The following is a 13,941-nucleotide window of genomic DNA, read 5'->3' on the forward strand; positions in this document are numbered from 1 at the left end:
ATATTTGTACAATTTTACTTAATAGAGCATAGAATTTGTACACAATTGACTATACAGTTTGACTTGATTCAGCGTTGTGTAGCATCATCTCGTACACAAAATCTTAACTTAATAATCATTTGACTGATACATGTAGATTGGCGGCCACACGGTGCTGTTGTCTATTGTTGTCATGGAAACCAGTGGTTGCCAAGCACCCATAGAGCTTAAATGTTTTTGCCATAGCAACAATGTTATAGGTCTAAATAAGATAAGAGGAGATGAACTGTATTAATCCCAAAAGGGAAATTCAGGTAGAGAAAGATCATCATCTGCTGTATCTTTCCGTCCTGCAACACAGTGAGGTGTGTCGTCCACTGCAGCGACTTCTCTGGTCCATCAGGATGTTGTGTAGGGGATGATGGGTGTATTGTGGATTGGTCTCTATCTTTTTCTGTGTGTGTTTTTCCACCACAGCCTCTAGCGAGTCAAGTCACTGTGTAGTCTTTTTGTACCAGTTTGTCCAGCCACCTTGCGTCCTTCTGTTTTATTGTGTAGGAAAAGATGTTGCTGCCTTTTTTTATATTGCAGATATGTGTAAAGTGAACAGTGCAACTTATTGTCAAGTCACCAAAGGATTTTATTAGTCCTCTGTACTCCTCTTACTTTCCATTCCTGTAAAAACAAAGTAAGAGGCACAACTGCAGTACATCAAAGTTATAATATGTCAACTTTTAGCTTTTGCAGCATGTAGCCTAGTATTTTCAGAGTAGAATTAATTTCTAGAGCCTGTGAAAATGATCTACTTTCTCAAAGCACACAACAATGCTTACTTGCTTACTTTTATTAATTCCAATGTAAACTTTTACAAATAACCACACCAAGACAAAGATATTAAGTGCTTTATTGGGAAAAAATAACAAGACCACACATCAATTGAATGAGTGAATATAGCAGTAAATGTTACAGTGTCAGAATACTAGCAAAAATATAAACATGAAGTAGAACAGAAATGAAATGCTAAAGGTTTTTAGATGCATCAATAACCTTAATATAAGGTTAACAATAATTTAAATAAATAAGCCTGCTGCTTAATTTGGCCTTTCAACAGAACATTCAAAAATAAACAGAGCAAACATAAGATTCTTCTACCAGCCTTAATATATAAACTGTTTTTTAACTGCTTTCAACATATGAACAATATATAAACATATAAAGCACTACTTGCAGTAAGGAGTTAATGATTTTTATCTCTTCATCTTACATGCATTACTTGTTCATCACTGCTAACTTTAGTTATTGTACATTCCAGCTTTGTAAAAGTGGAGCTAAAATCTTCTTTAACCTAAAGCCTATTTGTCTTTTTCACTACAGTAGGCAACATAGGTGTTAGACCCAAAGCTAACATGTTCTTGAATTTTCAGCCTCTACTGTATATATGTCAACATGCTGATAAAATAAAATTGTATTCAATAAATTCAAGCATTAATGCCAAGCTTTAAAACCTTTCAGCTAAATTTTATTTTAATTGAAAACCGGCTTTCTACGTATTGACTCATATTAGTTTCATGGTGAACCTGCTTGTCTCCATACTCTTGCCTGTTCCTCCTGTACTACTCGACACGGCACTACGTGGCACATAGGCGATTGTGGCTGTGTGCTTTATTTGCCCTTTGCTCTTACTCCAGAAAAACATGAAAACGAAACAGACGCTCACCGAGCTGAAAAATGACAGAAACCCAATGGTTGCTGCTATAAGTAATGTCTTGATGTCAAATTGAGGTTTCTGATTTCCTTTCACACCTGGAGAGGCAGACGGAAAGGCAAACCAACCTTTGAGATGGAAGATGTTTTTAGTAGATGATGGAAAAGCTCGGACATAAAGGCTGACAGCCAGGCTGTCATTTCCTGCCGCATTCGATGCCACGCAGAGATAAGTACCACTGTCTTGAGGCTGAGCATAACGAACCTCCAATGAGCCATTAGAAAGAGCCCGTATTCTGCCAGTGGGTGATAAAGGTGTGAGCTGTGGGTTTAGCCAGCTGACAGATGGCAGAGGGTCACCTTCTGCGTTGCAATAAAACCCCACTGTGTGTCCCTGATCTACTTTCACCACTTGAGGTTTCTGGTTAAGAATTCGAGGCTGCCGACAGGTGAGCAGGCCTGGTAGTTCAGTCTGTGAGAAGTCGAGGAAATTCCAGCTCTGCAGCTGGATGGAGGTAGTGCAAGTCGGCGAGTGTCCACCCAAGTCCAGGTATTGGCGTCTTCGCACCACCCACAGCAAACGACAGTCACACACCAGTGGGTTGTTATCAAGTCCCAGAGTTTTCAGGGTGTCCACTGAATGAAAAGCATCCAGCTCCAGTGTGGTGAGAAGGTTTCTAGATACATTCAGCAATTTGAAATGTGTTAAACCCCTGAATGCTCTGATTTCAATGCGTTGCAATGATCCCCCAAATAGATGGAGCTCTTGGAGTCGGAGCAAGTCCCCAAGCATGTTTCCATGAATGTAAGAGATAGGATTAAAGGAAAGGTCAAGATATACAAGATATACAAGGTGATGCAAAGGAATGTAGGGTACAGCATTGAGGTTGCAGTGTCTAATTGCAAGGGATGTAAGATTTAGGCCAAAGAGGCTGTTTGCTGACAGTGTCTCCAGCTTGGGACAATGAGAAATGACAAGTTCCTTTAGGTGCACTAGATGGCGGAAAGAATAGTTTGGTATGCTGGTGAGGCCTAGTCGGTGAAAATGAAGGCTTCTCAGCACACTCAGCTGTGTGAGGGCCTCTGATGGCACAGAAGTGAGGTTGGAGCCATCAAGGTGAAGCTCCTGCACACTGGTTAGTCCAGTGAATGCTTGACGAGAGATAAAAACTAAGTCATTATCTGCGGCTTTAATAGACTGCAGGGCTGCCAAGTCACGGAAAGTAAAATCTAGGAAAACAAGGATCTCATTATCACTTACGTCTAGTAATTGCAGGTTTATCAAGCCAGCAAACACTCCCACAGGAATAATCTTCAGGTGATTGTGGGCAAGATGCAAAGTTAGCAGCTTCTGCAAGCCAAGGAAGGCATCTACTTCAATTAATGCCAGAAGATTGTCACTCAAATCCAAGTGTAAAAGTTCTGTTAAAGCACAAAACCGCTGATTCACCAGAGTCTTGATCTTGTTATGAGTTAGGTTTAGTAGTTTAGCATCTTGTGGGAGGCCATCGGGCACTGTGCTGAGTTGACCATCAGAGCAGTTCACCTCCAGCAGCACAATGCTACAACGGCAGGACTGTGGACATGGCTGACGGGTTTCAGACGCTGATGTCACCCCTGCTGTTAACAGGTAGAGAGCTCCCCAGCACAGCCATTGGTGGATGGCAACCCCTTCAAACATCTGGCGGCCTGCATTTGAGAGAGAGACAGCTGTGATCTTCAAGAGGACATGCGGCCATTGTGCAGTCTACTGTATTGATCTGTTGCTGTTTTGTTTTGTTTTTCTTACCTCTTGGTTAGGAGGACATGACTTTTCATAACCTAACCGCCGTTGACGAAGGGTCCTGTCTTTGTAGACATACACAAATTACAAATACTGACAAAAAAATAAGAAAGAAAGCAAAGGAAGTTGTCAGACTTGAATGGTGACGCTTATTTATGTCAGACAACAGACGTCAGTAATTTCAGTTGATATTCATGTTGTTTACACATCTAACACGATAAATTATCAGAGGTAACAGTGTCATTCATCCTGGAACAGCCTCCTGCAACGTCTCAGATGAGCCAAATCAGTTGACGCCAACAAATAACCGTCTGCCTTTTTTAGTTCTCTCTTTATTTTATGTCTTTTATTTTATGAATTGTAGCTACACCTAATTCTGCTTATGTTTATACTTTGTCTTCTCTGTCTTCTCAGTTTTTGCCAGTTCATCTTTCTCTGAAGCATTTGGTAACTTCTATTTTTAAAAATAAGTTACATAAATAAAGTTCTCTTGCTTGCTTGGCATAATAAAATATTGCTATGTACATGACAGCTGAGCCAGCTCCAGTAACTAACTAGTATTTCCACAGTAACTGGACTTTGACAGAGACTTTCCCTGTTGTTTCCACCCTCTGAACCTGTTTGCACTCTAACAAACCACATAACAGCAAAGCTTTGCTGCAATATGGGTAGGGCAAGGTCAAACTTTAAATTTTATACTACATGTACTGATGATTTTCACATCCAGAAGAGCTGGAATGAATAAATGCATAAACTAAGACAGTTATAAGTCTAAGGGTCCTAATATTAATGTCAGGACAACTTCATCTTCTACATTTTCTGTCATCACAGCTTTTCATTTTATTTCAACAGTTACTTAATTTACCACTAGGGAGCGGCAAACGCAGAAAAACATGAGTGTATTAGTTTGAAGACGTGCGGTTGGTGTCCAGGCTCAGACATTTTCTAACACTGTATGAACATTGAATGTAACTGTGAACAATTCCCTGTTACTGTCACGGTGCTATCTGTAGTCACACAATGGCTCATGACTCCTAAAATAATTCATTCATCTGTCGCTGTTTACATGTGAAATCAGCTCTCGAGAACATGTAAACAGGGTTTTTTGTTTTTTTCAAATGTAGAAGTAAGGTACCCATCAAAGAAAATGTAAGTCTGTAATAATGACTAATGGATAAGCTCATCAAAAAAAATGTGTGGCTTGCTGGAAGGCACCGCTTCAATTGCCAAGAGAGTGAAAAAACATATAACACCTTCAAGTGTGATGCCACCCTCGGTTTTGGCAGCTCTCATCACATGTTGTGCTGAAGGATGGGACACTATAGAGCATGTGAGAAGCGAGGGAGAAAGAAACTGACGTACGAGGCTGCACGAGACATTTTTCTGCAGGAATATCTGAGATTATACAGTAAATGTAAATTGTACTTTTTCCCTTTCCTGCAGCTCCGTTTTGATCTAAGTTTCACACATTTAGTCCCCATGTCTCAAAGAGTTCCTAAAAGATTTTCCACTGAAGTCGGTGGCATATTAAACATTTCTGCAAACAAACCAGGTTGAAGATGTTACTGTATCTAAGCTACTATTTTCCAAGAGGCAATTTTATCTTGACACCATCATTTGTATGGATTCTGGGTATGTAGTCTAACAGCTAGTGACGATAGCAGCTCCCTAGAGTAGTGAATGATGGAGTCTGACTCCTCCTGAACTCCTCTGGGAGCACACGCAGGAGAGTGAAAATAGTGTACGAAGGTGAAATTGCATTCATTTAATATAGCTTGACAGTTTGAAGAGCGCAGACACAAAGGATGGTAATATAAAAGGCACACGATTACAGTAATTTGTTAGGCAGGGAAAGGAAAATCAAGTATTATAACTCACCGTCTCTTCAGTCTTGACAGCTTGTCATTGTGATAGCTCCATTTTTACAATTTGGTAAGAACAAAAAGTTTGCATTTGCAAGTCAGTTTTTTTTCTCCTGGATAAATTTATATATCACAAACTGAATTCAAAGCATAACACGTCCAAATGAAACCTGCGGGGTGAGAGAAACAGTCACATCATCCGCCCATTCTGAAATATTCAACTCAGTTCCCCTGTTGCTTCTCTGTCCTCATGGCAACAACAACCTGGATCTGGACACGCTTGTGCTCGGTGCATGCTGGTGGATTATATGTACTAGCTCCTGGACTGCATCCAACACACTGCACTGGATGACAGGAGGCAGGCACAGGTCAGCCAAATGCAGAGATTTTAGGATCAACACCAGATGGGAATGAATTTTAGCTTCAACACATAAAAATAAAGGAATATCTTTTCAGCCCTGTGATCTGTATTTAAAAGTTTGATTATGATACAGCTTTTTTTTAATACATAAAGTCCTGACCTGTCCTGAACAAACCTCCATGAATGCTATTTCAGTACAAATGCAAGCATTTCTTCTTGTTTATTCTGTCTAGTTTTAAGTAAGTGACCTGATGTGCTGAAACACAAATAGCACTGAAAACAGGTGGAATTACTTTCTCTCACTGACAGATATTAAAAAATGTACACTGCCTGTCCACCACCTGAATTTGACTAAGCAAATAGGTAAGAGCCTCCCATTGGATAATTACTACATGGATGAATAATTGTTAGCTGGTAACAAGTTATTTAACTCTAACTGGCATGAATTAGGCAAAGAAAACAGCTAAGGAGATTGATGAAACTACTAAAACTGGGTTAAGAACTGTTCAATGGAAGAAGGTCATGTGGTCTGAAGAGTCCAGATTCACCCTGTTCCAGAGTTATGAGTGCATCAGGGTAAGAAGAGGGGTTAGTGAAGTGATGCACCCATCATGCCTAGTGTCTACTGTACAAGCCTGTGGGGGCAGTGCTATGATCTGGGGCTGCTGCAGTTTGTTAGGTCCAGGTTCAGCAACGTTATGTGTCCAAACAATGAGGTCAGCTGACTACCTGAATATACTGAATGACCAGGTTATTCCATCAATAGATTTTTTCTTCCCTTCACAGGCATATTCCAAGATGGCAATGTCAGGATTCATCGGGCTCAAATTGTGTAAGAGTGCTTCAGGGAGCATGACACATGATATTCAGACATGGATTAGCCACCACAGAATCTAGCTCTCATACCCATACCCATTGATAATCTTTGGGACGGTGAATATGTGTCATAATCAAAGCTAAAGGCAGTCCAACAAAATATTAAAGTGTGTGTCTTACAGAGTGAACAACCTTTGTTCATATTAAACTCTCAGTTGTGTTTGTTCCCTGTAAAACAACAGAAGCAAAATGTTCAGTAGTGAGGGGAGAATAATTTAAATGGAGAGTTTCACTTTAAGTGAACAACTAATAATAGAAATGAAAGAAAAAACTTATAAAACTTGTCAACTGCACAAAATAACCAGCAAATATCAAGTTTTGTATTTATTAAATAAAAGGGAATTAGATTTGAGCAAAAATGAGCCAGGTGATCTTTAGGGAGTGCCATAACTAAGGTTTTGAATTTGGATATGAAGTAAGTTCTGCAAGTGTGACATGAAAACTAAAAGCTGTTTAAACTCAAACCTCACTAGAACAGGTTAAGTACAACTTTGGTGCTACAGCAAAAACAAACATGTCAAGGTTATTTTAAATGCTATAGCAGAGTTGGATTAATTGATTTAACTAAAACTGGTGTCACTGCAAAGGTCCAACATGTTATGATATCAATAATGTATGATATCAATAATAGCATCAGTGAAGGATCAGACTGCTAAATATATGAATCCTTTGTGTTTCACATCAGTGAAATACTGATGTATGTATTATTTGTTGACTCCCGCACAACCTAAATGCTCTGACTTTCTGATTGTGATTGAATTTCATGCCACATCTTTGAGTCACTCTCATTTGTGCATTTTTGCATTTGTGTTTTTGTTGCACAATTAACATGGGGACCACCCATGTTGATTATATTTTTCAGACAAGTGGTTCTTTAATCAGCGAAATCTCACTTCAAATTTCGAATTCAAAGTTAAAATAAGGAATCACTCAGGTGTATGAGTAGAACTGACAGCCTCTCGGCTCAGCCGCAGGATTATGTGGCGTGTTGATGTAAAAAATGCTTGATCACTATAGAAGAAGAGCCGGTGCTGAGTCAGGAACCTGCCATCTGGTACCTCAGGGAACCTGCGTTCATCAGCAAATCTCTGTCCAAGCCCGGATTCAGAAAGAGGAAAGATCAGAGATGGACGCCAATTATAGCTTCGGTCAAATCAAAGTTCCACATTGCATAATAGTCCTTTTATAATCATATTGTTTCATCATTGCTGTTCTCTGTAATAGTGACTACCGTGAGGTTTCTGGGAAATTCTTTTTATTTTTTCCCATGTATACTTTGACTCTTTTTCTTTACCTTTATTTAAAAAAACATATAGAGTGAAGATTACGTTAAATGAGGGAAGTGAGAAATAGGGAATAATTTGCAGCAAAGGTCCTCGGCCACAATTACGTCTCTCATAACCTTACAGGATATGAAAGTATAATCTGCCCAAAGTTACCTTACAGGTACCTCTAACTGGTCAACACATTAGATCTTGTTTGTTTGATCCATGTGAAAACATCACTTTGTGTATGTCCCTCTTGCACAGGTGGATAATAACGTCACTAGAGCTGTTTATCCCTGTTTACTGTCCTTATGCTAAGCTAAGCTAACTAGCTGCCAGTGGTACCTTTCTAATGAGCTGATATACTTAAACTGATATTCACAATAATTATTGTGACAGATGTCCTCACAACGGTGACTTGTAGTACTTTTATCAGCTTAGAGACAAATGGAAGAAAAGGCTAACAACAGGTTTCTTTTGAATTTAAAAAAGTAGGCTAACATTTCAGTAGCAGTATTACGATCCATGGTACTTTCACTGTCCTTATCAGCTTATTCACATTTAGTTTCGAAGACAATAAACCAACTCACAACTCACCAACTATTTTCAAACTACTTTTTGTGTCTATGTTTCTGTAGTGTATATGTTGTTGTTAAATGATCATCACTAACTCAGTCAGTCTGTGATTAAGTTGTTATACTAATACTATACTAGACTAATTATACTAATTTAGCAATTTCATTATTACAAAACAGACTCATTTACACACATTTCTGAATTTGTAACTAAACCTTTACGTCTCAAAGTTTCCACGTCTGTCTTCCCCAGAAGCAGCTTCTAGTTTCTGTCATGAAACCTCCTTTGGTTGGGCTGCTGGGGTATTTTAGGCCGCTGCAGCTGGTTTCAAAGTAGATTCACATGACGAGGAGGGCGAGCAAATGCACAGAGGTAAAAAAAAAAACAAAAAAAAAACACTGTGTGTGTCGTTAGAGGAAACTACACTTCCTCTTTTATGTGTGAAATTCGTCTCGTTTGTTAAAAACGTGTGCAATTTCCTCAGAGGACAAAGTTGCATAGTTGACTGTTCTTCAACAAGGTAAATACAAGCCTGTTTTTCTTATTTGTAATAAAACATTTAGGTGTGTGGAGAAATGAAAAGTTAGAAAAGATTTGATGATCAAAACAGTCAGAGATTAAGTTAAAGCAGGGTTTAACGTCTCCCTTTCGAGATGGTGAAATCAATGAAAAGGCTACGATAAGTATATTTCTAATCCTTATTTGACTCCATTTAAGCGTTTTAAAGGCTCTAAAGTTATGTTTTTATAATATATGTCACTGTTGCATGCAGAGTGCTAGGTTGTGGTTTTAGAGTTGTTAGCTGAACGGTGCACTGCACTGAACATACATAGATATTATGTGTATGAAAATATTTTGTACTGCTCCAGACACTCTGTGTCAGTTTATTCTGCTGTAAAAGGGATTTGAATGAAGCCCTTTTCCAGAAAAGCAGAAAGTTTTTTCTAAACTAAAATAAGGTATAAAATCTGTGACTGGTAAATTTTGTTTAACCTCACCTGACAAATGCACAAATAAAACATTATCACTGACACTGTCGGCAATTGTCAGGCACTGTCTAACTCATTGTATTTTGTAAATAGGCAAATGTGGAGTTTGATGCCTGTAGTACACACACACAAAGTCACAGCTTTTCTGGAAATGGGCTTTTTATTTCACAGTCAAGACATGATGTCTGTTGGGTATCAGACTTTTATGCTGGGATACAAAATTCACAGCACTATGACTAAACAGTTGGCTTGATAAAAGATTAAAAAATATACAAACTATTAAGAGTGTATTTGCCTACAATGGTGTCCTTGCGGCCTTGCAGTAAACACAATACCGACTATACAGTTTTAAAAGGTAGTCACATTTTTTATAATGCCAACACAAGTTTCCAGAAGAATTCAAGGTGACTTCTTCAAATTACTTGTTTTGCGTAACCATCAGCCCGAAATCCTAAAGCTATGTAATTCGTTATTACACAAGAAAAAGAAAAGCAGCCAAACCCTCACAATTAAAAAGCTGTAACTAAAGACAGTCTGGCATTTTGTGCTGGAAAAAACATATGAATCAATTATCACAAATGTGGGCAGTTTTCTGGTAATCTAACTAAATCAATGGGTCATATATGTTTCCTTAAAGTTTCCTTTTTACCTTTGCAGGATGCACATTTTGTGTGCGGTGTTGCTTTCGGCCTTACTCGCCCTCTGCCACTCTACATCTGATTTAAATGAGGTGTGGAGCCAGTGGAAAATCAAACATCGTAAGGATTATGATAATCAGGTGGGACTGTGTTCTTTCTTTGATGTGCACATACACTCGCACTGGTTGTCACATCACACCGTCGCTGATTTTGTTTCAGACTGAGAGTGCCTTCAGGAGAGCAGTATGGGAGAAGAACATGCAGCTGGTGCTGAGACACAATCAAGAGGCCTCTGAAGGAAAGCACAGCTTCACGCTGGGACTGAACCACCTGGCTGACATGGTGAGACTGAGCTGTCTCCCGCTAAGAAAACAACATTAGAAGCAACATTTATGATGTTGAGAGTGTATTTGTGAATGTATCATGTACAGTAAAAGGAATATAATGTTAGCATGCTTTTTCCCTTCTCAACAACAGCAAACAGTTTGGATTATTGCTCACATAGTACAATCTGAGTTTGTTGGGTGGCTGCTGAATTAAAAAGTGTACATCTCATGAGACATTGAGTAGCCTTATGACAATGTGCTGCTTAACAGAAAGAAAAAAAACAGAACCCAACAGTGCAGAATATTAAGGACAGAAATGTGTCTAAGAGACCTCTGGTGGATAGAAACTGCAGCACCACACATCTTCATACGCTGTCACCCTTCATTGCCCCCCCTCATTAACTCCCCCCCCAGACTACCGCTTTACAAAACAAGCTATAGTGCATTCTTGCTGGTACATGATGATCAAATATTTGTTCTGACATGACAAATCCAGTCCTGCTTGATCTATGGATGTGGAAAAAATGTATTTAAAGCATTTACAAAGATGCTGGAAGGTGCTAGAAGGGGAAGGGTTTTTTTAGTTTAAACCTGGAAACGGCAGACTCAGCAGTGAAGCTTGAGCAGGCGTGACGTGTCGACTCTCTGCAGGAAACTGGCAACAACGTTTAGGACATACTTTTGGCCTCCTGTCAGACATCCCAAACAGCAGAGTTATCTGTGCCTTAGAGGCAAATGGAGGACAGTTTCACAGAGGTGACTACAGATAGATGCTGTAGAAAACTGTGCAGCAAAAGTGAAAAAGAAGAAGTCTCCTTGTGTGGCATTGTACTATTTAAAATAAACCAGGCTTTAGATTTGTTGGCTAATTAGTGCCTCTGTAGGCAGAGGTGGAAATGTTGATAACAATCAGAGGAAGTTGTGGTTCATTGTATGACTGCTTGTGCTTATTTGAGATGTGAGATGTGAAAAATAAAAAAGTTGTATGTGAGATTAAAAATATGTCACGATAGTGGACTGAGAGGGAGGATAAACCAGTACCAAAGATGACCAAGAACTCATCCACGTACAAACAGTGCATTTGTAAAAGAGATCGTCACTGTTCTCTGTATCGTTCATTTTTATTTGTTTACCAGCCTTATTTTCTATCAAGACAGCTGAAGAGATCAATGAGAAGCTGAACGGCTTGAAGGTTGAAGATTTTGATTTCAGAAACTACACTTTTAAGGAAGCAAATGGTTTATCGACACCTCAGAGTGTGGACTGGAGGAAGAACGGCCTGGTCAGTCCCGTCCAAAACCAGGTGAGTCCACTACTGAGCACGGCCTCGTGAGAAAGCAGCAGAAGTAAACACAGTCATGTTTTCACTTTGTTTTTTTAAGGGCTTGTGTGGTTCCTGCTGGGCTTTCAGCTCTATGGGAGCTCTTGAGGGCCAGATGAAGAAGCAAACAGGGATCCTCGTTCCCCTTAGTCCACAGAACCTGGTGGACTGCAGCACCAACGATGGAAACTACGGCTGCAGAGGAGGATACATTTCTAAAGCATTCAGCTACGTCATCCGCAATGGAGGTGTTGACTCAGAGAGATTTTATCCCTATGAACACCAGGTCATCAATGTGTTTTAAACCATACATATAAAATATTCCTACCAGGTACCAGGTGTGATTAAAAACTGACGCATAATGTATTCAGTAAATTGTGTTTCTGTTTTCAGAACGGGAAGTGCCGCTATTCCACCGCAGGAAAAGCCGGCTACTGCTCCAATTTCCACATCCTTCCACAAGGTGATGAGAAGACTCTTCAAGCTGCTGTAGCATCAGTAGGACCGGTGTCTGTGGCCGTGAACGCCATGCTGCCATCGTTCCATCTCTACAGAGGAGGTGAGGCTGATCAGTCAGAACCCAGTTTCTGTCTTACTATTAATACCACCTGAGAGGAACTTTGTAGTGAATGTCTGCAAAGATTTTTATATTTGTAATTAAATTTTATGCTAAGAAAAATTTAAGGTCAACCTGGTTTTGTCCTGCATGGGTAGAGTTAAGGTAATTCAGTTAATTAAGGTTAAAAAAGGTTAATTAACTAGCACTTCACTAACAAGAGTATTTCTGTGGGTATCAGTCCCCCGAGTTATAAGTAAGACTATTTCTGGGACAACATTATTAGCTTCATGCTAATAGAGGATTGACAGCATTTTATCACTTTAGATTTAATTTCCTCAGCTGCTGTGACATAACTTATGTCAAGTTACTAAACTTGTGGATCTTTTAGGTTTATACAATGTTCCTAACTGCAACCCAATGTTAATAAATCACGCTGTCCTGGTTGTGGGCTATGGCACAGACAGAGGACAAGACTACTGGCTGGTGAAAAACAGGTGAATTTTGTTTAAAAAAAGATAATTGAAATGATTTTGACTGTGGCAGCCCTGTCTGATTTAAATGTCTTGTGCTTCCAGTTGGGGAACTGCATGGGGAGAGGAAGGCTTCATTCGACTCGCCAGAAACAAGAGTAATCTCTGTGGCATTGCCAACTTTGCCGTCTACCCCACACTGTAACTGTGTGACAGTTTAGCTTTAATATAACAGACTCTGTACTTTTACTCTGTACTGTAATTTTCTACTTAAACAGTCAAATATGTACAGAACAAATTCAAAATCCAAATTGCACTTTTATTATTATTATTTCTGGATTACATTTTGAATTTTTACATGCATTTATTATTCACAGTGAATTTGACAGAAAAAGTAACTTGCTTTGTCCATTCAAAGTGTTTCTGCAAACATCATATATGTTATATTCTCAATTTTATATTTTTTGTAATTAAAAATTTATATTTAATTGTTTTCGTGTGTTAAAACCACCTCTTGATGACAATAGAAGAAACTTCAAAGCAAAGATTTAAAGTGTCTTTTGTGCATCTGCTGTGTTTTGTTTAAGCAATTAGCAATATATATTAGTTTATATAGTCATATGAGAATGACATTATTATTGTTAATATTAGTAGAGTATAGAGGATTAAAATGAATAGGAATAAATTGATTGATTGATGGTTTTGTGATGATCTAAATACACTCCAACTGCAGCTGGGAGGTTTAATTGTACTGTTTGATGCTGATTTATGTATATGTACTGTACTATGTATATTGATTTTTTTTTCATTTATTAGGACAGTAGTTCTATATTTATTTTACAAGTAGCTTTAAAGAAGATCTGTCCTTAAAGCCGATCAGCTAAAGTTTCTTACACACCATGTTGAGTCCCAAGTAGCACAAAATAGAGCAATAAGGACTATGACTGTGCCCATCCTAGAGCTATAAGTAGGCAGATACTGCTGCAAAGTGCAACTTCTTGCTGACATTAATATATAAAACGTGAAATGTAATGCAAAACATGACATTGTTTTTTGCTTTCTTCAGATTTTATTTCCATTATGATTCATATAATTTTCTTCATAGAACTGGATAAATCCCAGCATAATGAACATAATCAACTCTCACATAAAATAAATACAGCACCTTTTCAGCATCACTAAAATATTCTCAATATCCAGAATTAATAAATACTGAATTTACCAAGATTTTC

At 38.7% G+C, this 13,941-nt stretch overlaps 2 protein-coding genes across 3 annotated transcripts; one reads left to right on the top strand and one right to left on the bottom strand.

The window, feature by feature from the left end:
• Positions 1-896: 896 nt before the first annotated feature.
• LOC113154640 (leucine-rich repeat and immunoglobulin-like domain-containing nogo receptor-interacting protein 1) lies at positions 897-5,559 on the bottom strand. The gene is made up of 3 exons (XM_026348947.1): positions 5,345-5,559; positions 3,473-3,559; positions 897-3,372 (listed from the first exon to the last, which is right to left on the bottom strand). Exon 3 carries the CDS (start codon positions 3,362-3,364, stop codon positions 1,535-1,537), a length of 1,830 nt encoding a protein of 609 aa, XP_026204732.1. The 5' UTR covers positions 3,365-3,372; positions 3,473-3,559; positions 5,345-5,559; the 3' UTR covers positions 897-1,534.
• A 3,269-nt stretch (positions 5,560-8,828) lies between these two features.
• On the top strand, positions 8,829-13,934 carry ctss1 (cathepsin S, ortholog 1). 2 transcript variants are annotated; one of them, XM_026348674.1, is made up of 8 exons: positions 8,829-8,926; positions 10,053-10,173; positions 10,253-10,375; positions 11,513-11,662; positions 11,742-11,966; positions 12,074-12,239; positions 12,628-12,733; positions 12,815-13,934. In XM_026348674.1, exons 2-8 carry the CDS (start codon positions 10,054-10,056, stop codon positions 12,912-12,914), a joined length of 990 nt encoding a protein of 329 aa, XP_026204459.1. In that variant the 5' UTR covers positions 8,829-8,926; position 10,053; the 3' UTR covers positions 12,915-13,934. The 2 variants fall into 2 exon arrangements, with proteins under 2 accessions (XP_026204459.1, XP_026204458.1); XM_026348673.1 differs by having other exon boundaries at positions 8,907-8,926; positions 10,053-10,375.
• Positions 13,935-13,941: the final 7 nt, after the last annotated feature.

This window comes from Anabas testudineus, chromosome 11 (genome assembly GCF_900324465.2).
Source record: "Anabas testudineus chromosome 11, fAnaTes1.2, whole genome shotgun sequence".
NCBI classification, from domain to species: Eukaryota; Metazoa; Chordata; class Actinopteri; order Anabantiformes; family Anabantidae; genus Anabas; species Anabas testudineus.